Source organism: Carex rostrata, chromosome 25 (assembly GCF_964058835.1).
Source record: "Carex rostrata chromosome 25, lpCarRost1.2, whole genome shotgun sequence".
Classification (NCBI taxonomy): Eukaryota; Viridiplantae; Streptophyta; class Magnoliopsida; order Poales; family Cyperaceae; genus Carex; species Carex rostrata.
This window is the reverse complement of record NC_135942.1, coordinates 780,284-807,938: the sequence shown is the minus strand read 5'-3', so window position 1 is coordinate 807,938 and position 27,655 is coordinate 780,284. Positions and strand designations below refer to the sequence as shown.

At 36.6% G+C, this 27,655-nt stretch overlaps 2 protein-coding genes and 2 non-coding genes across 4 annotated transcripts; 2 read left to right on the top strand and 2 right to left on the bottom strand.

Annotated features, from left to right (window-relative positions):
• Positions 1-7,889: 7,889 nt before the first annotated feature.
• Positions 7,890-11,493, top strand: LOC144543898 (pentatricopeptide repeat-containing protein At3g50420-like). The gene is given in 5 exon segments (XM_078292347.1): positions 7,890-8,339; positions 8,842-8,960; positions 9,863-10,076; positions 10,121-11,051; positions 11,054-11,493. Coding segments are annotated over 5 exon segments (2,154 nt in total).
• A 4,401-nt stretch (positions 11,494-15,894) lies between these two features.
• Positions 15,895-16,005, bottom strand: LOC144543987 (small nucleolar RNA R71). The gene has a single exon (XR_013508121.1). It is a non-coding gene; the product is annotated as a small nucleolar RNA R71 (small nucleolar RNA).
• A 220-nt stretch (positions 16,006-16,225) lies between these two features.
• Positions 16,226-20,949, top strand: LOC144543896 (uncharacterized). The gene is made up of 4 exons (XM_078292346.1): positions 16,226-16,397; positions 16,686-17,741; positions 17,843-19,828; positions 20,333-20,949. Exons 1-4 carry the CDS (start codon positions 16,226-16,228, stop codon positions 20,947-20,949), a joined length of 3,831 nt encoding a protein of 1,276 aa, XP_078148472.1.
• Positions 20,950-26,765: 5,816 nt separating this feature from the next.
• Positions 26,766-26,876, bottom strand: LOC144543986 (small nucleolar RNA R71). The gene has a single exon (XR_013508120.1). It is a non-coding gene; the product is annotated as a small nucleolar RNA R71 (small nucleolar RNA).
• Positions 26,877-27,655: the final 779 nt, after the last annotated feature.

Here is a 27,655-nt window from a genome sequence, read left to right as displayed (position 1 = left end):
CATAAAGCATAGAAAGCCCAGAATAAGAGAAAAAGGACGAGCCTTTCCAACATAGAGCAGAAAATATTTTAACAAAAAAAGTTATCAACTAAAACTAGGAGACTGATAATTGTACCTCAAATAAAATTTCTGAGCGTGTCTCAAGTAGTTTAATAGAAATTTTTTTCAATGTTATCTAACTTTCATTTCCAGCGCTAATATCCAAATATTTAAAGCTCTGTTTATAACATTTTACAATGCTACTCACAAGCATTTAAACCTCTGTCTGCAAGCATTAAAATTCTAAATCTGTATAGTTTTAACTCCTAACTACTTTTGTTTTCAAGCCAAAAACGGAAAGATTTCTTTCACCTACTTTTTATTTCTATTTTTTCTCTGATCATTCTCATCCATTTTTTCGACGATCTATGATGAATTTTGCGAATCTAAAAATATGAAAAAAATTTATCTAATTTTCTCTTTCAAATGAGATCCATGAAGAATAACTTTTGAATTATATTTGTGTCATAATTTTTTTTATCACTTTAAATCTTTGTGACTTTCAGTTTTTTTTTTAATTTTGCTTCAAAATAATTTAAATCTCTGTTTACAAGCATATAAACCTCATTAATAATATTTTAAATCTCTAGAATAAGACGTATAAACCTCATGTACAAAGAATTAAAATCTCAACAACAACATTTCAAAGCATATGAACCTCAACAATAACACTGCATTTACAAAGCATATAAACCTCATGTACAAAGAATTAAAACCTCTAGTTCTCTTACCGACGCTCTTAAGTCATAACTTATTTGACATAGTGTATTAATATTACCCGAGGTGGGCAGGCCGTGCCCGGTCCACCCGTGCCCTATGCCCAGGGTACACGTGCCCGAGCCTGGGTATAGGACGGGTAAACGAGTACACGGGTAAGGGCATTAAAAGGGCCGGACCCAATTTTTTCGGAAAAAAAACCCGTGCTTACCCGGACCCCCGTACCCGTTAACCCGTACCCGTAAGCCCGTGCCCGTGAACCCGTGCCTGTGCCCTTACCCTTGTACCATATACCCGTTTACCCTTGTACCCTATACCCGTGTACCCGACCCGTTTAAAATTTCAATTTTTTTCAAAATTCCCCATTCCCCCCCCCCCCCCCCACTGGCAAATCGGGCCTGGACCGGTCGGACCCGTGCTGCCCCCGGGCCCCAGTTTTTATTTTATTTTATTTATTTATTAAATTTCAAATTTTATTCTCCCTCCAATATTTTCTTTAAATACACCCCTCTTCCTCTCTATATTTTCACACTCTCTCAATCTCTCATTCTCTCAATATCTCATTTTATTATTCTTAATTTTTAAATTTATTGTTTTAAAAAAATATAGTTGTAAATTTAATTTATTCTACAAATACGCAAACGGAATTACGAAGGTATCGTGTAACATTTCGCAAAATATGTATATGGAATTTATAATTGAAAATAATGTACGAAATGTCTGAATATGTTTTAAGTAAAAAAAATTGCATTTTAGTGTGAAATATATAATTTTATTTAGCCGACATGATAATTAAGTTGCTTTCTCGAGATATATGTTGTTAATTTGAAATTCTAAAATGTTTGAATATGCTAAAGTAAAACAAATTAATAGATACAATTAAGGATTTAACACCTAGTAATAATTATAATCTTCTTATTTGTATTTGGACTATTTTGCAAAGCTTGGAAATATGAAGATTAAATATGAAAAATGCAAAGTTTATATACAAATGGCACAAGTCCACGCGTTGGTCACTGGGTGAAACACCCACCTGTTTAAATTCACTTAACTAAGAGTTAAATAATAAAATGAATTTATTTAATATGACTAGTGGGACCCACATAGATCTATTCTCATTTCCTATTTCTCTTTTGATTTTTACTGCTTATCTTCTCCTCCTCTTTTCACTGGAAAGTTCTTTTCCTTGCGCAAAGAAGAAAATAGAGGGGGGTTTCTCTCAGTCGGTTAAGCAAACTCACAAATGGACTTGTGTTTGCTTTGTCATTCCTTTCGATTGAGGTGTACATCATTGGGTATTTCCCTTGCCCGTTATTTTTCTATTTTGGTTATCTATGAATTAAATTTAGGATTTTGAGAAAGATTGGTTTAACGGATTTTGACCTATATAATTAAACTTTGTAAAGATTTTATTGAAAAACTTACTTAGTAATGTATGCTAATGAATTTGTACAAGGCCTCTCTACTTTCAATTGTTCATTTAATAAACTCAATAACCATGGATGATTGCTATAGATTATTGTTTATTATCGGTGGCTGAATTTCTGATTTAGAACGCAACCTGAACTGTACTTGTCGGTACCGAGCTCCACCATGGCTTGTATTAGTGCAATATTACCAATTTCTTTTCTTGAGGTTTTGACATCTTTCTTATGGATTATTTGTGCTTGTTGGGTTGACCATTTAACGTTGAAGGTTGTGAGCGCTGGTACCAATCAGTATCAGTCTCTTTGGTGTATTGGCACGTTATATGTTGCTAGCAAGGACTTGATTGTAAAAGAAATATAATAAGGAAGGTATAATATGTAAAATACATATTAATTGGTAAATTGAACTTGTTAGAGGGGCCTTAGTGCAAAACTTACATGTATAAAAGCTATCTTGATAAATTTGAAGATAAAAATTTATTTGAATGACTTGGACTAGAACAGTTGATTTTAGATTGAAAGTGAATTGGACATATAGAAATTAATAAGCTAGAATTAAATTAAGTAAAGAGAGATTAAGAAAATGGTAAACTAATTAATAAAAAAATGCTAATCATTTTAAATGAGTATTTCTATTTATTAAATAGTGATTGAGAATGATTATAACAGTATGTAAACATGTATATTATTTGACATAGGAGTAAAGAGACAGAATGTTTGGAAGAACAGACTGCTAGTGACCTCACCTATTGCTCTACGATATCAGGTGCGAGGTTATTGGATTAGTCTGAGATTCATAACTATGAATTAAATCGTAACTCTCTGTGCATTTTGAATATTTGATTGACTGCATTGATTGAACTGTTGCATCATATGCATAGTCCAATACAACTGAAACTGAATTACAAGTAAATCTGTTGATTGTCATGTTGATATTGTTTATCAATTGCTTGATTCTTATTGTAAATGATTGATTGAGACCGCAGTGACTGAATTGAATAAATATGAAATACTGTAATCCTTGAACCTCCATATAGTGGAGAAAAAGGATTAATATATCGTAAAGTCTAGCTAGCTACTAGACTTTACTCCAGGATCCTTATGCGCATATGGTGAATGGCCCCAACTGAATCCAGTACCGGTTGGATAGGGGATATTGAATAAATGTGAATTGTGACTGTAAGACTAATGAACTGTGGTAACTGTCTTATCATTGATTTTCTTTCTGATAATGATAGTATTGTGATATTGATTTCGTATTGTTTTCGTTAATCAGGTGTCGGGATAGTTAGAACGGTATAAGCCCTGACACGACAGATACATGTTATAGTATCTATCAGTGTGACCAGACTAGAAATTGTAAAGTTAAGAAACCAAACGTTACTAGACTTAGTGGTTATAAAGATTATGTCCCAAATGTTATCATACTTGAAGTATTAAGAGATTTTAACCCAAACAATTTATTCTGATAAGATTCTTAGAGTTCTGATTTATTTATATAATTTTTGTTGTTCAATTGGATACTGTTATTGAGCATTTGCATTTGTCATTATAGAACTAAACTGATAATTTCTCGTGCGGTGATTTCATTCTGAATATGGATTTCCTTCGAATCCAATAATCTGAGTGGCAATCAGCACTGAGAAATAATTTATTATTTTTCACTCATTTCCCCTTGTGGGTTACAGGTTTATTATGCGAAGTCAGAGAAACGCTTCTGGGTTATAATTGACAGCAGGGCCACCTAAAGGTATGGGATTTGAGTTTATTGTATCTGACAAGGTGCAGAAAATATATCTCTAGCATCATCCACTATAAAAATGTTAGATGATTATTGTAAATAAATTGGGATGTGGCAAAAATAATGGATGCTATTGGCAATGCATAAAAAGATCCATACCTAGTGTTAAGTATATTAAATGGTAAATAGACGCGGCTGTAGAATCATCGCACCTCCGGATCGGGGGTGTGACATATCGAAATTACGAAGTTCGGCACCTCCCGCAAGATTTTTGTGCGAGATTTAAAGGTTACATTTATTTCATGTTAGATTAATTTATTTTTGTAGAGTAAATTTAGTTTATGCTAGATTTATTGAATGTTAAGTAATTATAATTGTTAGATTTATTTTATCTTAGATTTGTTTGATTTATTTTATGTTAGATTTGTATGATTTGTTAGATTTATTGAATATGTTAGATTTATTTAGTTTATGTTAGATTTGTTAGATGTGAAATAATTAGATTTGTTTTGAATATGTTAGATTTTATTTTTGAAATTCGGATTTATTTTTAATAGGTTAAAAAATGCGTTAGATTTTTTTTTTGAATATGTGAAGTAATTATATTTGCTTTGAATAGGTTAGATTTATTTTTCAAAATATTGGATTTATTTTTAATAGGTTAAAAAAATTGGTTAGATTTACTTTTTTGAATATGTGAAGTAATTAGATTTGTTTAGAATATGTTAGATTTATTTTTGAAATTCGGATTTATTTTTAATAGGTTAAAAAAATAGGTTAGGTTTTTTTTTTTTAATATGTGAAGTAATTATATTTGTTTTGAATAGGTTAGATTTATTTTTCAAAATGCTGGATTTATTTTTAATAGGTTAAAAAAATTGGTTAGATTTATTTTTTTGAATATGTGAAGTAATTAGATTTATTTTTGAATATGATAGATTTTATTTTTGAAATTCGGATTTATTTTTAATAGGTTAAAATGGAGATAGGCTACGGTGAGTTGCGAAGTAAAGCGACTATTTTACTTCATGCTAATATTTTAAGATTTGAAAGTCCAAACGACCGATCCGAACCGCTCAACATGATCTCCATATTGAAATGTGCTTGGAGACCAAATTTTACATTTTTTGGAATTTTTTACTATTTATTAAGCAATTTTGAAAATTGCTGATTCGATGGTCCATAAATTTTTACTATTTTTTCTGTTCACAGCAAAACAGCAGTTTTCAAAATTGCTTAATAAATAGTAAACAAATTTCAAAAAATGTAAAATTTGGTCTCCAAGCACATTTCAATATGGAGATCACATCTAACGGTTCGGATCGGTCATTTGGACTTTCAAAATGAAAATACAACGTGAAGTAGAAACGCGTTTTACTTCGCAACTCACCGTAGCTCATCTCGGTTAAAATGATAGGTTAGTTTTTTTTTTTAATATGTGAAGTAATTATATTTGTTTTGAATAGGTTAGATTTATTTTTCAAAATGTTGGATTTTTTAATAGGTTAAAAAAATTGGTTAGATTTATTTTTTTGAATATGTGAAGTAATTAGATTTGTTTTGAATATGTTAGATTTTATTTTTGAAATTCGGATTAATTTTTAATAGGTTAAAAAAATATGTTATTTTTTTTTTGAATATGTGAAGTAATTATATTTGTTTTGAATATGTTAGATTTATTTTTCAAAATGTTGGATATATTTTTAATAGGTTAAAAAAATTAGTTAGATTTTTTTTTTGAATATGTGAAGTAATTAGATTTATTTTTGAATATGTTAGATTTTATTTTTGAAATTCGGATTTATATTTAATAGGTTAATAAAATAGGTTTTTTTTTAATATGTGAAGTAATTATATTTGTTTTGAATAGGTTAGATTTATTTTTCAAAATGCTGGATTTATTTTTAATAGGTTAAAAAAATAGGTTAGTTTTTTTTTTTGAATATGTGAAGTAATTATATTTGTTTTGAATAGGTTAGATTTATTTTTTAAAATGTTGGATTTATTTTTAATTGGTTAAAAAAATTGATTAGTTTTTTTTTTTGAATATGTGAAGTAATTAGATTTATTTTTGAATATGTTAGATTTTATTTTTGAAATTCTGTTTTTTAATTTCTGTTTTTTTTTTTTTTTTTTTTTTATTTCTGTTTTTTAAATTCTGTTTTTTTAATTCTGTTTTTTTATATATGTTTTTTAAATTCTGTTTTTTAATTTCTGTTTTTTAAATTCTGTTTTTTAATTTCTGTTTTTTTATTTCTGTTTTTTAAATTCTGTTTTTTTTTATTTCTGTTTTTTAAATTCTGTTTTTTTTATTTCTGTTTTTTAAATTCTGTTTTTTTATTTCTATTTTTTAAATTCTGTTTTTTAAATTCTGTTTTTTAAATTTCTGTTTTTTAAATTCTGTTTTTTAAATTTCTGTTTTTTAAATTCTGTTTTTTAAATTTTTATTTTTTAATAGGTAGGTTAGATATTATTTTTGGATGTGTTAAGTAATTTACATTTTTTCGAATAGATTTAAAAAATGACAACTCCTCATCGCGAATCGGTGAAAGAAACCATCCAAAGATATTCGACAGATCTTTTTGGCCCTGATATGCCACCACCTAATTATCCACAAGATTATAAACCCAATTATACTGCTAGTTCCTCCCAAATGTCACCACCTAATTATTCATACCCTTATTCACAAAATTATCCAAGAAGGAACCAAATGCTCCAATCAAATTATCAACAACCCCCACAAATGAGTGCACCGCTACCGTATTATACTTCAAACGATCCAAATATATTCATTCCACAAGAAACACTTCAACCGACACCACCATATACATATGGAGGCATGGGCTCTTCTTCTGTAGCATCGAGTCAATTCACTGACACTGCCCCTATAGGAGATACTCCTTCGACAAGTGAACTTGAAATTCAAGAAGAAGTTGTCCCTCCTTCGACAAGTGTCCCGCCACAAGAACCAGCATGAAAGAAGACTAGAAGAGACCTCCTCTCGAATACAATCAACTGTGGGCGAGATTTTATAAGATTACCAAAAATAAAGCCGGAATTATGCACTATCTCAAATGTAAGGTAAAAGGTTGCAAGAAAAATTTTGAGTATAAAATGTCTAGTGGTATAACTAGCTTTAAGAGACATGCCGAAATGCACGAAAGAAAGGGTGAGGTTCCAAGTGAAAATCCTGAACCGAGATAAATCCAAACCCTTATAAACGCGAATGGTACCAGAACCAACCCAAAATACGATGAATAAAAAATGCTTAGTGAATTGGCCCGGTACATTACCCATAAATAACAACTAATAAGTATGGGTGGTTGCATGAGTTAACAATGTACAAGAAGATCCATCATAATAAGATGGCTAGTGAAATAAAAAACCAGTTTATCTCTAAAAAAATAACGTACGAGCTATATTTGCATACTAAAACAATAAGGTTTCGATTACCTCCGATATATGGACTGCCAGTAAACATGGACTTGGGTACTCTTGTGTTACCGGGCATTGGATCGATGATCGTTGGTTATTACAAAAAATGGTATTAAGTTTTCGAGTGTTGGATTTCCTGCACAATGCAAGTGTAATTTTCAAATTCATTATTGAGGTTTTAGAAAATTATAACCTTAAGAGGGATATGATAAACAAGGTTTTTTCTATCTCATTCGATAATGCTAGCAAAACATAGCTTTCATTGAGATTTTTAAATGGTTACTAAATCTGATCATGAATGGTGAAATGTTTCATCAAAAGTGTGCTTGCCAAATCTTAACCTCGTCATGAAGGTGGGTTTTAAAATAGAAGCCGTGAAACTATTGATAATTAAATTTAAGGATGCCCTCAACCACATTATTTCAAACCAAGAAAGAAAACAACGGTTTGGGCTTATGTGTGTCAACCATAGATTTAGCAAGTTGAAAGTACCTTGGGATATAGATACCCGTTGGAACTCCACCTATAGGATGTTGAACCGATGCATTCCTTACAGAGCTGTCATAGGGGAGTTTTTGAGAAGCTCCACCCCCGAGGAAATACAATTGGAACTCACCGACGGAGAATGGGAGCAACTAGAAATACTTAAAAGTTTTTTAGGAACCTTTTTTACAGCAATCGTTCCACTATCTTGCTCGTACTCATCGACGTCATTTCAGTTGCTCAGACATCTCTATGACATCTCCAAGGTGTATTGTCAATTGGAACAAGCTGAAACTCACGATAAATCTGTCACGCCGATCGTAGATGCCATGAAACAAAAATTTCTAAAATATTGGGAAGATATACCCCTCCTGGCCATTATCGTGAACTGTCTCAACCCGGCATACAAGAAGTTTTACACGATCAAAGTAGTTCAAAGGTGCAAACATAATCTACATTTAGACAGCACCGGGGTGGAGGCACACGTGAATTCGAAGGTCGGTGAGATGTTTAACATATACAACTCAAGAATGAGTGACAACCAAACCCCGTCTTCGTCTCGTGCCACCCTTAGGTATGAATATAAATATACATGTGTTTTTAATCTTTATTATTTATAATATCTGCATTATTTGTCCACTATTGTTATTTTTTTTTAATAGTTTCACTTCCATGAGCACTAGCAGTGGTGGATTGTTAGCAGATTTTCAGTCGGAGAGCGAACCACACACATCCACAAACGAGATAGTGAGCTATATGTCGATGCACAACGAAAATAAACATGGACTTGACATCATGGCGTGGTGGAGGAGGCATCAAAGGGCCTTTTCAGTGCTGGCAATGATGGCCCGCGACGTATTTGCCGTGCTTGTGTCAACCGTCCCTTCCGAAAGTTGTTTTAGTTCAGCGAATAGGATCCTCTCCGATAAACGCAGTAAGTTAGGTGCACATGTTTTTGAGAGACTTGTATGCTTGAAAGATTGAATTAATGCTGAACAGCGCAAGCAACATGTGCCTGAACAAGCATCATCATCCGAAGTCGACATTGAAGAAAGCGGTACTGAGGCGCAGCATGAGGTTAATTCGAATTCAGACGATGCAGAAGAGAGCGAACAATGGTATATGAATCCAAACTTCTAGATAGGTACTGTCGGTATAAATTTCTAACTTCTTTTAATCTTTATGGTTATTTTTTAAATTATAAATTTCTAAACATTTCAATTAGTTTTTCAATTATTCATTTTAAAGAAGAATTACTAACAAAAAAAAAGGTTAGAATGCCGCCTATGTTATTTTACATAGTCGGTCCCAAGCCCGGAATAAAGGAGGAGGGTAACTTTTATTTTTTAATCTATTGTTTTTAATATATTTTTCATTTATATTTTATTTAACCTATTAAAAATAAATGAATTTTTCAAAAATATATTATCAATTTAAAATGAAAGTTTAGAAAATATATTATCAATTTAAAATGTAAACTAAAAATTTCGAGATATAAATAAATTATAAACACGTGTAAAGAAATAAATAAATAGATTTGTACTTAGCCGAATAAATATACAAATTTTTCGCACAAATAATATTTATATATAAGTTACAAATTTTATTTATTTATATACACTATTTGATATTGAACTATTCAAATTTTAAAAGTCGAATTATAATTTATAAACACTTAATAATATTCGTACAACACCGTTAAAAAAAAGAAAACAGAAAACAGAAAAAAAACAGAAAAAAAAAGAAAAAAACCGCCTGGCCCCCCTATCTGGACCGCCCTGCCCCCCTCGGGTACCACGGGCACGGTTATAAGACAGGCAGGGCAGAGTTTTTGAAAAAAAATCCGTGATGCCCGGCCCGTGGTACGCCGTACCCGTGCCCGTGCCCAGCCCGTGATTATAACACTAGTTTGACAGAATGCCTCACATAAATATAGTATCTTATAACACTATTATCTCTGCCTATGCAAAGAGAGATAAATCCTCTCATGCCTTTTCTTTCTTCCTCCAAATGGCTACAGTTGGATTGAACTGAATGCTTCTACTCTTGCTGGCCTTGTCAGAGCTTCCTTTTTCTTTGATAAACTGCATGTTGGTGTTGCTATACATGCGTATGTCATGAAATCTGGAATTTCAAAAAATAGCATTTTGATGACTGCCTTGGTTGGCATGTACAGTGAGCTTTGTTGGCCTGAATCTGGAAACCAGGTGTTCGATCAAATACCTGAGGAAGATGTAATAGCTTTCAAGTCCATATAACTTCTAGGAATATAATGCAGGGTAGAATTAAACAAGGTCTTCGACAGTTCCATACCTTGTTATGCAAAGGTTTAGTGCTTAATCAAATCACCTACACATTATGTATAAGTGCATGTGGGAGAATAGAGGATTTGAAGATTGGGCGAATAATTCTTGGAAAAATAAATACGTCCAAGCTAAAACCTGATGTGCATCTACAAATTGTGCTTCTAGACATGTATTCAACTTGTGGCGATATGGAAACTGCGGTACTTATTTTTGAAAGAATTGAGATGCCAGATTTGGTCTCTTGGAACTCTCTAATAGCTGGTTTTTCTAACATTGGTGCAGCAGATATGGCAATGCACGCATTTGTTCAATTAAGAGGCCAACAATGGTTATCACCAGATGATTACACCTTAGCATCTGTAATTGTGGCAACTGTTAATTTGCCTTGTTTCCATTATGGGAAACCTCTTCATGCTCATGTAATGAGAACAAGGTTTGAGGCAAGTGTGCATGTAGACAATACATTGATTAACATGTATTTTTTCAATAATCATCCCAACCATGCACAAATTTTATTTAACTCCGTACAGAATTAAAATGTTATAATGTGAACAGAGATGGTTGTGGGTCAGTCAAACATAGTAGAAGGTAAATTGGCGATGAAATATTTTAATTCCATGAGAAGAGAAAGTTACAAAGTGGATAGCTTTTTTCTTAGTAGTGCCTTAAATTCTGCTACTGATCTAACCATGTTAAGGCCAGGTGAGTTGTTACATTCTGTGGTGGTAAAATCAGGCTTTGAACATAACACGTGTGTTTGTGGGAATTTACTGAGCATGTATGCAAAAACTGGTGACCTTGAATCTTCCTATAAAGTATTTTCCAAGATACCAAATCCTGATTTGAAATGCTGGAATTCAATGATTGGGGCGTATGGGAATAATGGGACAGCACAAGATGCCTTCAATTGCTCGATGAAATGCCAAGGAGAGGGATACGTCCGAATAGTGTTACCTATATCGGTTTCTTTCTGCATGTAGCCATGCAAAGACTTGTTGACAACGGGAGATATTATTGGTTTTCTATGTTAACTAATGGCATAAAACCATGTTTTCAGCACTATGCGCGCATGACAACTTTAGAAGAAGCCGTAGACCAAATTACAAATTCACCTTTTGCAAATCACTCCAGTGAATTATGGCGGATCGTTCTTAGTTCCTGTGTCATTTTCAAAAATTTGTCTGTTGGGGTAAGTGCAGCCGAACAATTCTATGCTTCGCTTAGGGAATGAAAGAAGGTTACTGAGATGAGGGAAAGGATTAGAGAATTAATGCTTGAAAAAGAACCTGGTCTTAGCTTAATTGAAATAAAAGATAGTGGACATGTTTTTTCGGCTGATGGCTGATTGAATTTTTGCATGTACAGAAGTGTAAAAGTAAATTGGTAAGAATTTAGAAAAAAAAGGAGATCAGGGGAGATCATTGATCTTCACCATTTAGTAATAGTGCTTGATGAAATTGGAGACTATGTTTCTTTCTTTTATTTTCTTTTTAATAGGTTGAGGTGCACATGTATATATTAGACTAGTTTTGATTTTCTTCAGGGTATAATCAACAAATGGGTAACATTAGTAATTCTTTTCTGAAATTCACATAATAAGGAACTTTTGTTTTGTTTTCATTTGTATTGTGATAAAAATAATGGTTATGGTGTCACCATAATCTTCTGATCGGATAGTTGGTCCTGTCATTTATATATACAACTCTTAATGCACATTGTTACTACAAAATAACAATAAAATAACTCCAAATTTGAATTTGGATCCAACTGTCCGTTCAGAATTTGCACAAATAGAAAAGGTCTTGTCAATGCTATCTTGGACTGATTGATTTGGATTCCGACCAGACAATCTGAATCAAAACTCAAAATTTTGAGCCTACTTGATTAGTCTGTTTTAAGCAATGAGTAAAAAATATTTCATATTTGATGAACAAAAGGTTTCAATCATGTATCGTTATAAATTTTTAGTGATATCTTGTTTAACAAAAGATCAGATAAACATAAAAATTAATGTTTACCAAAAATTATCAAATTATCATGTGACAATATATTTCGAGTTGGAGATCACAAGGAGCTGTACGAGGGTCTTTAGGGGTGTCGATGGTAACTTTTCACTGTTTATCTGACTTGTACTGTATTCGATAAGGTGGGTATGAGTAAGGAATTTTTTTTTTCATCAGCTTATATTGGTTATGGGTAATAAATTTTTTTCGTTAGCTGGATAGATAAAGATATAGATAAAGGCTATTTCGTATCTGTTATCCTATAGAGTAATTACCGATTTTTTTATTTATATCCAAAAAAATATATAAATTTAAAAAACTAACCAAACCGCTTGTCTTTTTCGAAAACTACCCAAATCGGAAAAAAAAAATTCCGGTTTCAATACCAATTTCCGGAAAATTTTTTTCCGGAAATTGGATCCTAAATCCGGAATAATTTTTTCTGGATTTAGGATTTTTTTTTTCCGATTTTTTTTTTTCATTTTTCAGTTTTTATTTATAATTTATTTATTTTTTGTATTGAAGTATTATAAATATTTAATATATTTTTTAAAAAATAGATGGAATACTATATAATTTGATTTATTCGAAAGACTGCTACAAATAATTCGGATCAACATTTTTCATGCCGGAGTTTTTACGACCGTAAAAAAAATAATATAATATAATATATGTATATGTATATATAACTAGTATCATACCCGTGCGTTGCAACGGGGACATATTATAAGAAATAAATATATCAATGAAAATAATAATTATCTAAAAATTAAAACACATGTTAATAAAAAATTTATATGATTTTGTATTTTTAATTAACTTTAATTGTGATCTCTGATAAAAATTTGATGATGTGATAATTTTTTATTTTTAAGTACTAATGATATCAAATAATAGCTCTATTCGAATCTAATATCAAATATCATACAACAATTCAATATCAACATATAATATGATATCAAAAACATAAATAAAAAGTGTTATCGTGTGTATGTATATGATATAAACACACACACACACACACACACACACACACACACACACATATTATAAGAAAAATATATATTCACACACACGTTCCAATTTATATTCTTCTTTGTTTCCAATTTAGAACACACACACACACATTGATATATTCTATATCGGAAATATATTCTAAATTGCCCACACCAATATGTATAGAAACAAAGAAAGAGAAATAAGGAAATAAAAAAAATGATTTCCATTGTGATTCGTATATAAACGAAGAAGTAAGAAAACAATAAATAAGAAAATGGAAGGTGGAGTCTTCTCAATTGAAGAAGAGAAATATGGAAACAAACAAAAAAAATAAGGTAACGGATAAATATATCGCTAAATTTCAAAATTTATTCAATTTTAATTATAACATATCATGTGGCAGCATATGTGGTGGGTATGTTTTTAACTAAATTTAGACTTCTCTACACAAAACAGATGCATTTAATCAAAACAAGACAAAATATGTAATTGGAGAGCTGAGATCAAATCCGAAGTTTCATCTCTCAATCGTAGCCGTTGGCGGATCGGACACCCAACGTGCTTAATAATAGAACAGAGATATAATATATGTATATATATGTATATATAATATAATATATATGTTAAAATTTTTATTCGATGATAAGTCAAAATGATATATGTTGAAACCTAGGGTTTGTTGTGTAAATTAAGCCGAGTTTTGTTGAAATTAGAATTTAATTAGGTTAGAAATGTTTAAAAGTTCAAGTTACTGCCCTAGTTGTGTTTATTTTGTAGGCAATCAAGTGCTTGGAGCTTAACGGAGGAAGACGAATTATCTGGAGCAAGACAGCACGAAGTCTGGCGAATTTTCTCTTTTATTGCGGGCCGCAATTAATTTATTGCGGGCCGCAACCAACCCAGACAGAACAGCTTCCAGCCTGAATTTCCAGCGCTTTTATTGCGGCCCGCAAGGAAATTATTGCGGCCCGCAATAAACAGTTCCAGAACGATATTTTTGATATTATTAGTTGTTTTTATTTCTGGAAGGAGGATAACTGTTTTTAAGGACGAATTTTAGACATTAGAAAGGGAGAAAAGCAGAGGAGAAGAGAAAAAAGAAGGAGAGACAAAAGGAAGGAGAAGAAGGTAGCGAATTCTTCGAGCGGTTATATTGATTTCTTTCTTTTAGAACTCTCTTACTTGTTTATTCTCTTTTGTGCTTTAGCCATGGTCGGCTAAGGTCATTTCTAGGGTTGATTAGGGTTATGCTTGAAACTTGTGTCATGAATTAGTTGATTTTATATTATATTTACTTGTTCCTTGGTATGATCTATTCTTTATATTATTTGATTGTGATGACTTAATCGAAATTGCATGAAACCCTAGGATTTGATATTTGCAATCGAGAGATTGAATATTTAGTCCTGACCATAAAGAATAGGGTATTTGATAGGCTAAGTACCGAGAGGCGACGCTTGTCTTATATGGGCTTTACCCGATAGGTTAGAAAATTGTACTAAGTACCGAGAGGTGATGAATAGCTTTCTACATCAATTGGGACAGTTAAGGACTTAATGACTTTGGATTAGTGTAACCAAGTACCGAGAGGTGACATTTATACTAATTTAAAGATGGTATTAATATAGAGATATCACTTTATACCTATAACACTCGACTGTGCCTTCATAATTATAAGAACAACTTTAATAAATCAATTAATCGTGACATTAGTGGATAGGAACCCTAAGAAACCCTAATTTCTCATTCTTGCTTAAAAACCACATTTCGACCTTAGAATTTAGTTAATTCAGTTTGATCACCTACAAACAAACATCCTAAAAACAACAAATTCCTTTTATTTCCTGTTACTAAATTAAATTGATTAGGTAGGGTTTAATATTCCGAATTGTCCCTGTGGAGACGATCCTTAAATACTACTTGATAAGGTTGTACACTTGCAACCGGATTGAGTGCCATTTAGGATTTATTACTTGTGTAGTAAAAATCACATCAAGTTTTTGGCGCCGTTGCCGGGGACAACGGTGAATATTATTTCAGACCTAAGTAATTTAGTTAGTAATTGTTTTTAATTTTCTTTTGTTTTCTTTCTCTCTCATTTTAGGTTGAAATCTGGCAGAGGAGCCTCCAACTCCGGACGCCACAGATTTGGTTGAGTGGTTTTCGAGGAGAGGATCAACTCATCTTTTCTACGAGAGAAGAATCAAGCACCCAACAAGGGGACCTTTCTTACCCTTGAATCCACGCCGGTTAGACATGTCGACCGGAAATGAGGATGCTAGGTTTCAAAACCTTCAAAGAGAAAGGGATCGGATGGCCAATGAACTTCAACGTTTGAGGGCAGCTAATGTAGAAAGAGAAAATCATGAAGCAGCCGATGCCAACCGCCCTTTGAGAGACTTTACGGCACCTAGGGCTGAGGAAATCCACCTTGGGTACACGGCACCTACTATCAATGCGGAGGAATACCAAATTCCTCCTGCATGGGTTAGCATGGTGCAGCGCAATCTTTTCCATGGTCTGCCTCATGAAGATGCCACACAACACTTAGCCAACTTTGAAGAAATCTGCAGTACAATCAAGGTACAAACTGTTTCTCCTGATGATCTTAAAGTGATGGCTTTCACTTTTTCCCTTGCAGACAAGGCTAAAGGTTGGATAAGGGGACAACGGCCCGAGAACATGAACACTTGGCCTAAGGTGGCGAATGCTTTCCTCAACAAGTTCTTTCCACCATCACAAACAAACTCCTTGCGCCATCAAATCCACAATTTCCGACAAAAAGGAGATGAAACCATGAGCGAGGCGTGGGAAAGATTTCAAGAATTGCAGAGGTGCTGCCCTCATCATGGTATAGAAGGGTGGAATTTATTGCAAATTTTCTACAACAGCCTCATGCCACACGATAAAGGCATGCTAGATGCAGCCGCTGGAGGTAGCCTCATGAACAAGGGGGCTATTGATGGATACAAGTTGGTTGATGACATAGCTCTCAACCAAAGCCAATGACACAACCCTAGGGAGACCCCGATCATCCTGCAACGGGGAATGAAGGAGGTGAATTCGAATTCAAACATGGCCGCAGAAATTGCCGCTTTAAATCGCAAAATTGATCAAATGAGCGTAAATTCGGTAAACTATCCTTCTTCTCTTCCTTGTTCAATTTGTGGTGGAACCGACCATTTAGCAATCAATTGTGGTATAAGTAATGAGGTTAGTCATGAGGAAGTTAATGCCATAAACCAAGGCAATTTCAAACCGAATAACAATCCTTACTCCAATACCTACAATCCCGGTTGGAGAAACCACCCAAACTTTGCGTGGAGACAAAATGACCAAAATACCTAAGGTAACTCAAACTTTAATAGACCAAATCAGGGTTATGGTAACCAAGGGTATAATTCTAACGCACAACCAAAATCCAATCTTGAACTAATGATGGAGACTTTCATGACAAGTCAAAATCAAAAATTCGATGAATTGACCAAAAAGGTAGACATGTTGGCAACCCAAAACAAATTGCTTGAAAACCAAGTTGCACAACAAGCTACCCAATTCTCTCACCAACCGGGCTCCCTTCCACCAAAACCTGAGAGCAACCCCAAGGATGTCAAGGCGGTTAGGCACATGCTTCGCAGTGGTACGCAATATGAGGATCCACCTATGCCAAAGCATGACTTCATACAACCGCAAGGAGAAGAGGCACAAACCAATGATGAGTACATCTCCACACATGAGGATTTCACCTCGAAGGAAACCACACCAATTGCACCAAGCGGCCATGCGGAACAAGCAAAGCCCTCTCAAGATGAGATGCCAAAGGTAAGTGCACAGCAGGTACCTCTCTATATCCCTCCTCACAAGTATGCACCATTTCCTGGTAGATTTAAGAATGAGAAGACCGACAAACAATTTGCCAAATTCCTTGAATTGATGAAACAATTGCATGTGAACCTACCATTGACTGAGGTAATGACCCAAATGCCGGTTTACACCAAATTTTTCAAGGACATTCTTTCGAATAGGCGTAAGCTTGAGGAAGTACAAATGGTATCCTTAGATACAAACAGTAGTGCCATGGTAATGAATGAATTGCCCAAAAAGTTGGATGATCCGGGTAAATTTTCCATACCATGTTCAATAGGAAATGTCCAATTTAAACGTGCACTCTGTGATCTAGGAGCAAGTGTAAGCCTCATGCCAAAGTCGGTTTATGATAGGTTAGGTGTTGGGGAACTTAAGCCAACTAGAATTTCTCTCCAATTGGCAGACCAATCGGTTAAGTTACCCCTAGGAGTGGTAGAGGACTTGCCAATTCAAATTGGTAAATTCTTTGTTCCGATAGACTTTGTTGTGGTTAACATGGATGAGGACACTCACACTCCACTCTTGTTAGGTCGACCATTTCTCAATACGGCAAAAGCCGTGATTTATGTTCATGATGGAATTATAACAATGAACATTGGTGAAGAAAAATTAACATTTGACATCAAAAGATCCATGAGATATCCATCTAATGATCAAAGTGTTTTTAGTGTTGAGATTCTTGACAGGTTGATAGATGAGGAGCTGTTGAACAACTTGGAGAAGGGTTCCTTTGAGTATTGGATGGATTAGAAGTGCGAAAAAGCCAACCAAACGGGTTCTGTAGAAATTATTGCGGCCCGCAATGAAAGTTATTGCGGTCCGCAGCCAATCCAGACAGAGAAGGAAGAGTTTCGCACAGTTATTGCGGCCCGCAACCAATTCAGACAGAGAATCTGCAGAAATCAGAATTTATTGCGGCCCGCAATAACCCTTCCCAGATTGACAAAGAGCCTATTCTGAGCCCAATTTTTCAGGTTTCAACCGCCGAGACCCTTCCAAAATTTGCCGAAACCTTGGAGGATGCACCCAAAGTAGAACTCAAGCCATTACCCTCGACCTTACGCTACGAATACCTTGGCCCGAACCAAACTTACCCTGTTATTGTTAATGCATCCCTGGACCAAGACCAAACCGACCAACTCTTGACAATTTTGAGGAAGCACAAAAAGGCCATTGGTTACACCATAGATGACCTCAAAGGAATCAACCCTTCCATCTGCATGCACCGCATTCTCATGGAGGAAGGACACAAGCCAACCATTGAAGGACAGCGAAGATTGAACCCGAACCTTAGTGAGGTGGTGCGGAAGGAGATTCAGAAACTTCTTGATGCCGGCATCATCTATTCAATCTCCGACAGCAAATGGGTGAGCCCAATCCATGTGGTGCCAAAGAAGGGAGGGACAACAGTGATAGAAGGAGAGAATGGCGAACCGATTGCAACACGACTCGTGACGGGATGCCGCATGTGCATCGACTATCGAAAGCTCAATATCGGCACGCGCAAGGATCACTTCCCTCTTCCGTTCATTGATCAATTGCTTGAACGGCTAGCTAAGCACTCTTTCTTTTGTTATCTTGATGGTTATAGTGGGTTCTTTCAAGTACCAATTCACCCTGATGACCAAGAAAATACCACTTTTACATGTCCATACGGTACCTTTGCATATCGTAGGATGTCCTTTGGTTTGTGCAATGCACCTGCAACATTTCAAAGGGCTATGATGGGTATATTTTCTGACCTAATTGAGAAATCTATGGAAGTTTTCATGGATGACTTCTCGGTTTATGGTACCACTTTTGATGAATGTTTGTTAAACCTATTTAAAATCCTACAAAGATGTGAAGAGGTAAATCTTGTCTTGAACTGGGAAAAATGCCATTTTATGGTACAAGAGGGTGTTGTTTTAGGTCATGTTATTTCCGCTAAGGGTTTAGAGGTTGACCGTGCAAAGATTGAGGTAATTGAAAAGTTACCTCCACCAACAAATGTTAAAGGGGTTAGAAGTATTCTGGGACACGCTGGGTTCTATAGAAGGTTCATTAAGGACTTTTCTAAAATAGCTAAACCCTTGACTAATCTTTTGCTAAAAGATGCTCCATTTGATTTTACCCAAGATTGTCTAGATGTTTTTAATAGGTTAAAGGAAGCATTGATCTCTGCTCCCATCCTGCAACCACCAAATTGGAGCGAATCTTTCGAGATTATGTGCGATGCGAGCGATTACGCCGTTGGAGCAGTGCTAGGGCAACGAATTGACAAAAAGCCGTGCGCCATCTACTATGCAAGCAAGGTTCTAGATGAGGCTCAAATCAACTACACCACTACCGAAAAGGAGCTACTTGCGGTGGTTTTCGCCATCAACAAGTTTAGACCTTACCTAGTTGGTTCCAAGGTGATAGTCTACACGGATCACGCCGCAGTTCGCTATCTTCTCACGAAAAAAGATGCCAAACCCCGTCTCATCCGTTGGATCCTTCTACTCCAAGAGTTCGACCTGGAGATTAGAGACAAGAAGGGTACCGAAAACCTTGTAGCTGACCACCTTTCGCGCATCAAACCTGAACCAAATGAAGACTTACCCATTGATGACTCTTTTGCCGATGAGCAGCTCTACCAAGTGGGTAGGATCAAATACCCATGGTTCGCAGACATTGCCAATTTTCTTGCATGCGGGGCTCTACCACCAAACCTCACATACCAATCCCGAAAGAAGTTCTATGCGGATGCCAAGCATTACTATTGGGACGACCCATATCTCTTCAAGCTTGGTGTTGATGGGATTCATAGAAGATGCATTCCACATGATGAGGTTCAATCGATTCTCTACCACTGTCATTCATCACCCTATGGCGGACATGCTTCAACCAACAAAACGGCCGCCAAAGTCCTGCAAGCCGGTTTATATTGGCCAACCCTTTTTAAGGACACAAGGTTGTTTGTTCTCTCTTGTGACAAATGTCAAAGGATGGGCAGCATAACCAAGCGACACGAGATGCCTCAACAAAGCATTCTGGAAGTCGAATTATTCGATGTATGGGGCATTGACTTCATGGGGCCATTTCCAAGTTCATGCAACAACAAGTACATCCTTGTAGCGGTGGACTATGTCTCCAAGTGGGTAGAAGCAATACCAAGTCCAGGAGCCGACTCAAAGACTGTCAAGCGTCTTTTCCAAAAGATAATTTTTCCAAGATTCGGTGTTCCAAGGGTAGTGATCAGTGATGGAGGTTCTCACTTCATCAACCGCTCCTTTCAAACCCTAATGGAGAAATATGGCGTAAGGCACAAAGTCGCGACTCCGTATCATCCGCAAACAAGTGGCCAAGTTGAAGTATCAAACCGAGAGATCAAGCACATCCTCCAAACCGCTGTAGGCTTGACCCGAAAAGACTGGAGTTTGAGACTGGATGACGCACTTTGGGCGTACCGCACAGCCTACAAAACCCCAATTGGCATGACTCCTTTCAAGCTTGTCTATGGCAAGCCATGTCATTTGCCCGTTGAACTGGATCACAAGGCGTTTTGGGCTATCAAGTCTCTCAACTTTGACATGCTTCAAGCGGGTAACAAGCGCGTCCTCGACTTGCATGAACTTGAGGAGATCCGTCTCAGCGCATATGAGAATGCCAAAATTTACAAGGAGAAAACGAAACAATGGCATGACAAGCACATCATACGAAGGGAGTTTAATATTGGTGATTATGTTTTATTGTTCAATTCACGTTTTAAACTCTTTGCAGGAAAACTCAAGTCCAAATGGAGCGGCCCGTTTCAGGTGAAACGCGTTTTTGAACATGGGGCGGTAGAAATCTGGAGCGAACGAACTGGCGCATTTAAAGTAAATGGCCAGAGGCTCAAGGTGTACAATCATGGAGAACCGGTTGAAGGAAAGATTAACATCTCCCTTATCGATGCACCAATGAACTAAAAGAGGAGAATGGTCAAGCTCGAGACCCTAAACGAGCGCTTCTTGGGAGGCAACCCAAGCAATTTACCTTTTTGCATGTTTAAATTTCGTACTTTAAAATTAATTTGCATTTAGATAGGTTAATTTAGGTTTTTCAGAAAATTTCAGCTTTTATTGCGGGCCGAAATGAAGCAAACAGAGAATTTCTGAAGTTTAGTTAGAAATTGCAGCCTTTATTACGGTCTGCAATAATTTTATTGCGGGCCGCAACCAAGGAGTCAGAGCGAAAAAAAAAAAAAATTAAATTAAAATATATACATTGCGGCCCGTGATCAACTTATTGCGGACCGCAATGGAGGCCCAACAGACGCGAAAAATTGTGATAAAAGGGGGGCTTTTCTGCAAAAATTCCATTGCTCCCTGACAACTCCTCTCCCTCTCCGCCTTTTCTTCTTCTTTCTCCCTCATCTCTCTCTCAATCCCTTTCCCTCATCTCTCCCTCATCTCTCTCTCAATCATTTTCTCCCAATCTCTCTCTAACTCATCTCATTCTCTCCATCTCTCTCTACAACCCTTTCTCTCTCTCTCTCTCTCTCTCTCTACAAAAGCCAACCCAATACTACACCGATCAGCCGCCGCCTCTCCACCGCGCGTATTGCGGCCCGCAACACCGGCTTTTGCGGCCCGCAACCAAGCTGTCAGGAAGCCTCCCTCTTCACCTTTCACGCAGACCTATTGCGGCCCGTAATTCCATTTCTTGCGGTCCGCAACGAAGAAGACAGAGCCAATTTCTGTAATCTCCACGGCCTTATTGCGGCCCGCAACCAGGTTTATTGCGGCCCGCAATTAAGCTCACAGAAGGCATTTCCTTGCTGATTTTTCTGGAATTTGGAGCATCGACTCGGCGTTTGGACTTCTCGGTTGCTCTACTCGACTCCATCACTTCACATTGGTTTGATTGCACGCATTCGGTTGTATCTCTAACTCTCTTTAATTTCAATTGAATCAATCAAGGTAATTGCGAATTGTGCTTGAATTGTACCAAATTGTGAATTGTGCTTGAATTGAACCGTACGGTACCAAAAATGCCACCAAAAACAAGGGGAAAGGATAAAGTAACCACGGAAGAGGATTTCCTACAACGAAAACGGTCCAAACAATATAGAGGAGCCAGTACCACTAGTGGGTCTGGTGATATCGAAATGTCTGACCAGCCTGACTGGACCACTTTACCTCAAAATCAGTGGCCTGAAAACCGTGACCCTGACTATGTTCTTAGGTTTGTACATCCAAAAGCACGTGAAAATTTCCAAATTCTTAAAACCAAAAAGGTTGTCCAGCCCAAGTATGTTCACATACCTACCCTTCAGCAGTTGGGCATTTTAGATGAGGTTCATTCCCTCATGTCTTCTCTTGGTATTTGGGACTACTGTACCAGACCATTTCCTGCGTACCGCACTTTGACTTATGAGTTTCTATCTTCTCTTCACATGGAGGATGATGTTTTATTGCAGTACTATTTGGACGGTGCAGAGTACCAGATTACAATTGAGGAACTCAGCAACCTCCTGGGGTTCCCTCACCAGCCTGAGGCAGTGACGATGCCAAATTGGGAGCCGGATTCCAGTTTTTATGACTTCTCCTGCCAGCTGATCGGTGGTCCTCGGCGGACTTACAAGGCCAGTCAGATCAGCCACCCAGTGTTTCGCTACATCCAGCGTGCGCTCGCCTTCACTATCTTTGCACGCGGTGAGACGGTGGGTACCTTGGGCGAGTGCGAGACATACTTCATCTATGCCATGATCCATGCTCTGACCAGTCCCGAGAAATTACCCCACGTTGGCAGCTTCTTCATTGACAATCTCTTGAACGTGCGGACAAATGCCACTCCGGGCGGTATGATCTCTTGCGGTGGGTTTGTGACCCGTCTTGCCATCTACCATGGGGTCATTCCTGCAGAAGGGCCAGTTTACAAAGTCCCTGCCCATCGCCTCCAAAAGCAAACCGAGTTCATTGACATGGCATATCTTCAGTCGGCTGGTATTTTCTCTAGAATTGGAAACTCTTTCTTTTTCATTTCGAACGGTCGGCAGATTCCTGTACCTCTGCCAATACCGATCGATAGGGCAGATCCTTCCACTTGGATTCTGCCCCTTAATGTGGCACAACCACACCAGCCTGCCGCACAAGCCGCTGTTGATCCATTTGGGATCCCTCCACCTGAGCAGCCTCAGCCTCCTCCTCCATTCTGGGCTCCTGGTCCTGACCAAGTGACCCCGCAGCAAATGTACGAGTTGATGCAGACTATGAACACCAACATCACAAAATTGCGCGATTATGTGGATGAGCGGTTCAACTCTGTAGATCGACAGATTGCCGACCTCCGTACTCACATAGGAGGGCAGTTTACTGAGCATCGGGCCTACATGACGGGTCAGTTCGGCACTTCTCATTCCGACATGACTCAGCTCACCGCACAGATGGGGCGTATGCATGTCCAGTACACGGACCTTGCAGGGACGGTGGATGAGATAGCTGAGCAGCAGCATGGTACTTACCATCGGACGGATCGCATCTACGGGCATATATCTGACTCCGGCTTTGTTTCTGCTGACCCGATACCGCGGCGCCGCCGACCTACGCGTCCATCACCACCAGCGACTGGTACATCTTCTCAGGGGACTACTCCACCACATCCACCAGCCTGATTCTCATTGTGAGTTTCTTTCATCTTCTTTTTTTTACCTTTCATCAGCTTGTTTATTGCACCGAGGCGGTGCCAATGTTTAGGCTTGGGGGGGGGGTAAAAATTGGAATTGTATCTTAGGGTTAGGTTATTTATTTTGTTTGTTTATTCGCATAAAAATGGTAAGTTCTGTGCTATTTAGGGGAAAAACAAGTAAATTTGAAGCCTTGAGAGAATATAAAAATCTAAGTGGGGATTTCAATGGTATAACCACATGGCGCAAGTTGGCATAATAGTTGGTAAGTTTATGTTTTATGACACCTTAGTACCTGTGGTCTTAAATTAGAACCTCTCTACATGTTGAAAATCAAGTCTCAGATGTGCAATGCCAAGAGTTTCCGAAAGGCTTGGTGCCCGTAGGAGACTTTGCGCGAGACTCAGAAATCCTTTTCAAATTGAACTTAATTGAACAAAGGTGTAGGCTGAAAAAAGTGAGCTATGTTGGATTGAAGTCCTTAGGACAGATACATCCGCATAATAATAAAAAAAAAAAAAAAAAAAAAAAAAAAAAAAAAAAATAAATAAATAAATAAAAATAAAATAAAATAAAATAAAAATGAGTGGAAAAATGACTGAGCCAAAAACAGACGGATGCACAAGTAAAAAAAAGTCAAAGCATCAGGCACAGTCTACGCCCCTAACAAAAATTTAATTTTTCGAAGGATTTTCTGGAATTGGTTGTCACTTGTAGAACGGGGAGAAAAATTTAAGATTAACTAATTCTGAAGTGTCATATAGATATAAACTTGCTTAATTAAAATCAACACGTGCGTTTGTGAGGTGAAGAAGATCATTGAAAGAAACCCGCATAATTGTTTGACACACTCATGCTTTGAATTACATTGTTTGAACCCTAATTTGCCTTGACTGACCAATTTTTTTTTTTTTTAAGTCTTTGTTATTAGGATAGTTTAGATAACTTGGTTTAAAATACATTAACAAAACCCGGGGATTCCCGTGAGGGTTTAGACTTGCTTGGGACAAGCAAAGACTAGGCTTGGGGGAATTTGATAAGTCAAAATGATATATGTTGAAACCTAGGGTTTGTTGTGTAAATTAAGCCGAGTTTTGTTGAAATTAGAATTTAATTAGGTTAGAAATGTTTAAAAGTTCAAGTTACTGCCCTAGTTGTGTTTATTTTGTAGGCAATCAAGTGCTTGGAGCTTAACGGAGGAAGACGAATTATCTGGAGCAAGACAGCACGAAGTCTGGCGAATTTTCTCTTTTATTGCGGGCCGCAATTAATTTATTGCGGGCCGCAACCAACCCAGACAGAACAGCTTCCAGCCTGAATTTCCAGCACTTTTATTGCGGCCCGCAATAAACAGTTCCAGAACGATATTTTTGCTATTATTAGTTGTTTTTATTTCTGGAAGGAGGATAACTGTTTTTAAGGACGAATTTTAGACATTAGAAAGGGAGAAAAGCAGAGGAGAAGAGAAAAAAGAAGGAGAGACAAAAGGAAGGAGAAGAAGATAGCGAATTCTTCGAGCGGTTATATTGATTTCTTTCTTTTAGAACTCTCTTACTTGTTTATTCTCTTTTGTGCTTTAGCCATGGTCGGCTAAGGTCATTTCTAGGGTTGATTAGGGTTATGCTTGAAACTTGTGTCATGAATTAGTTGATTTTATATTATATTTACTTGTTCCTTGGTATGATCTATTCTTTATATTATTTGATTGTGATGACTTAATCGAAATTGCATGAAACCCTAGGATTTGATATTTGCAATCGAGAGATTGAATATTTAGTCCTGACCATAAAGAATAGGGTATTTGATAGGCTAAGTACCGAGAGGCGACGCTTGTCTTATATGGGCTTTACCCGATAGGTTAGAAAATTGTACTAAGTACCGAGAGGTGATGAATAGCTTTCTACATCAATTGGGACAGTTAAGGACTTAATGACTTTGGATTAGTGTAACCAAGTACCGAGAGGTGACATTTATACTAATTTAAAGATGGTATTAATATAGAGATATCACTTTATACCTATAACACTCGACTGTGCCTTCATAATTATAAGAACAACTTTAATAAATCAATTAATCGTGACATTAGTGGATAGGAACCCTAAGAAACCCTAATTTCTCATTCTTGCTTAAAAACCACATTTCGACCTTAGAATTTAGTTAATTCAGTTTGATCACCTACAAACAAACATCCTAAAAACAACAAATTCCTTTTATTTCCTGTTACTAAATTAAATTGATTAGGTAGGGTTTAATATTCCGAATTGTCCCTGTGGAGACGATCCTTAAATACTACTTGATAAGGTTGTACACTTGCAACCGGATTGAGTGCCATTTAGGATTTATTACTTGTGTAGTAAAAATCACATCAAGTTTTTGGCGCCGTTGCCGGGGACAACGGTGAATATTATTTCAGACCTAAGTAATTTAGTTAGTAATTGTTTTTAATTTTCTTTTGTTTTCTTTCTCTCTCATTTTAGGTTGAAATCTGGCAGAGGAGCCTCCAACTCCGGACGCCACAGATTTGGTTGAGTGGTTTTCGAGGAGAGGATCAACTCATCTTTTCTACGAGAGAAGAATCAAGCACCCAACAAGGGGACCTTTCTTACCCTTGAATCCACGCCGGTTAGACATGTCGACCGGAAATGAGGATGCTAGGTTTCAAAACCTTCAAAGAGAAAGGGATCGGATGGCCAATGAACTTCAACGTTTGAGGGCAGCTAATGTAGAAAGAGAAAATCATGAAGCAGCCGATGCCAACCGCCCTTTGAGAGACTTTACGGCACCTAGGGCTGAGGAAATCCACCTTGGGTACACGGCACCTACTATCAATGCGGAGGAATACCAAATTCCTCCTGCATGGGTTAGCATGGTGCAGCGCAATCTTTTCCATGGTCTGCCTCATGAAGATGCCACACAACACTTAGCCAACTTTGAAGAAATCTGCAGTACAATCAAGGTACAAACTGTTTCTCCTGATGATCTTAAAGTGATGGCTTTCACTTTTTCCCTTGCAGACAAGGCTAAAGGTTGGATAAGGGGACAACGGCCCGAGAACATGAACACTTGGCCTAAGGTGGCGAATGTTTTCCTCAACAAGTTCTTTCCACCATCAAAAACAAACTCCTTGCGCCATCAAATCCACAATTTCCGACAAAAAGGAGATGAAACCATGAGCGAGGCGTGGGAAAGATTTCAAGAATTGCAGAGGTGCTGCCCTCATCATGGTATAGAAGGGTGGAATTTATTGCAAATTTTCTACAACAGCCTCATGCCACACGACAAAGGCATGCTAGATGCAGCCGCTGGAGGTAGCCTCATGAACAAGGGGGCTATTGATGGATACAAGTTGGTTGATGACATGACTCTCATCCAAAGCCAATGGCACAACCCTAGGGAGACCCCGATCATCCTGCAACGGGGAATGAAGGAATTGACAATTTAGACTTTGAATATGAAGAAAATGAAGATATAAAATATGAGGCATAATGAGGTATAAAAAAATGAGGCATTGAAACCCTCGTTTAGTGCCTCAAAAATTCAGTTTAAGTTTTCGTTCAACGGTAGACATTCAACGATCGGTATTTTCAAAGTTTTCAAAGTCCAAACAGTCGATTCAAACCATTCAACATGATGGATATTTTAAAATGTGCTTGTAGATCAAATTTTACATTTTTCTAATTTTTTTTACTATTTATTAAGATGGGTACAAAAATTCAATGGTCTGAATATAGCGATTTTGTTAAATACTTAATAAATAGTAAAAAAATTCAAAAAAAATATAAAATTTGATATGCAAGCACATTTTAACATATATATTATATTATATATCTCATATATTATATTATATATACATATACATATATTATATTACATATACATATACATATCTCTCCTCCTTATTAAGGAGCTTAATGTCTAGATCCTGCAAGGGTCCTGATTTACTGTTTTTTTTTTCGGAATGATGCTCAGCCGTTGAATTTTCAGATCGCACATAGATGAATTTTTCA

Coding starts and splice junctions, on each gene's coding strand:
- LOC144543896 (XM_078292346.1), top strand. CDS start 16,226: ATGGCCGCAGAAATTGCCGCTTTAAATCGCAAAATTGATCAAATGAGC. Junction 17,742..17,842: donor GTTGAACAACTTGGAGAAGG/GTTCCTTTGAGT, acceptor TGCGGTCCGCAG/CCAATCCAGACAGAGAAGGA. Junction 19,829..20,332: donor AAGATGCATTCCACATGATG/AGGTTCAATCGA, acceptor CGTATCATCCGC/AAACAAGTGGCCAAGTTGAA.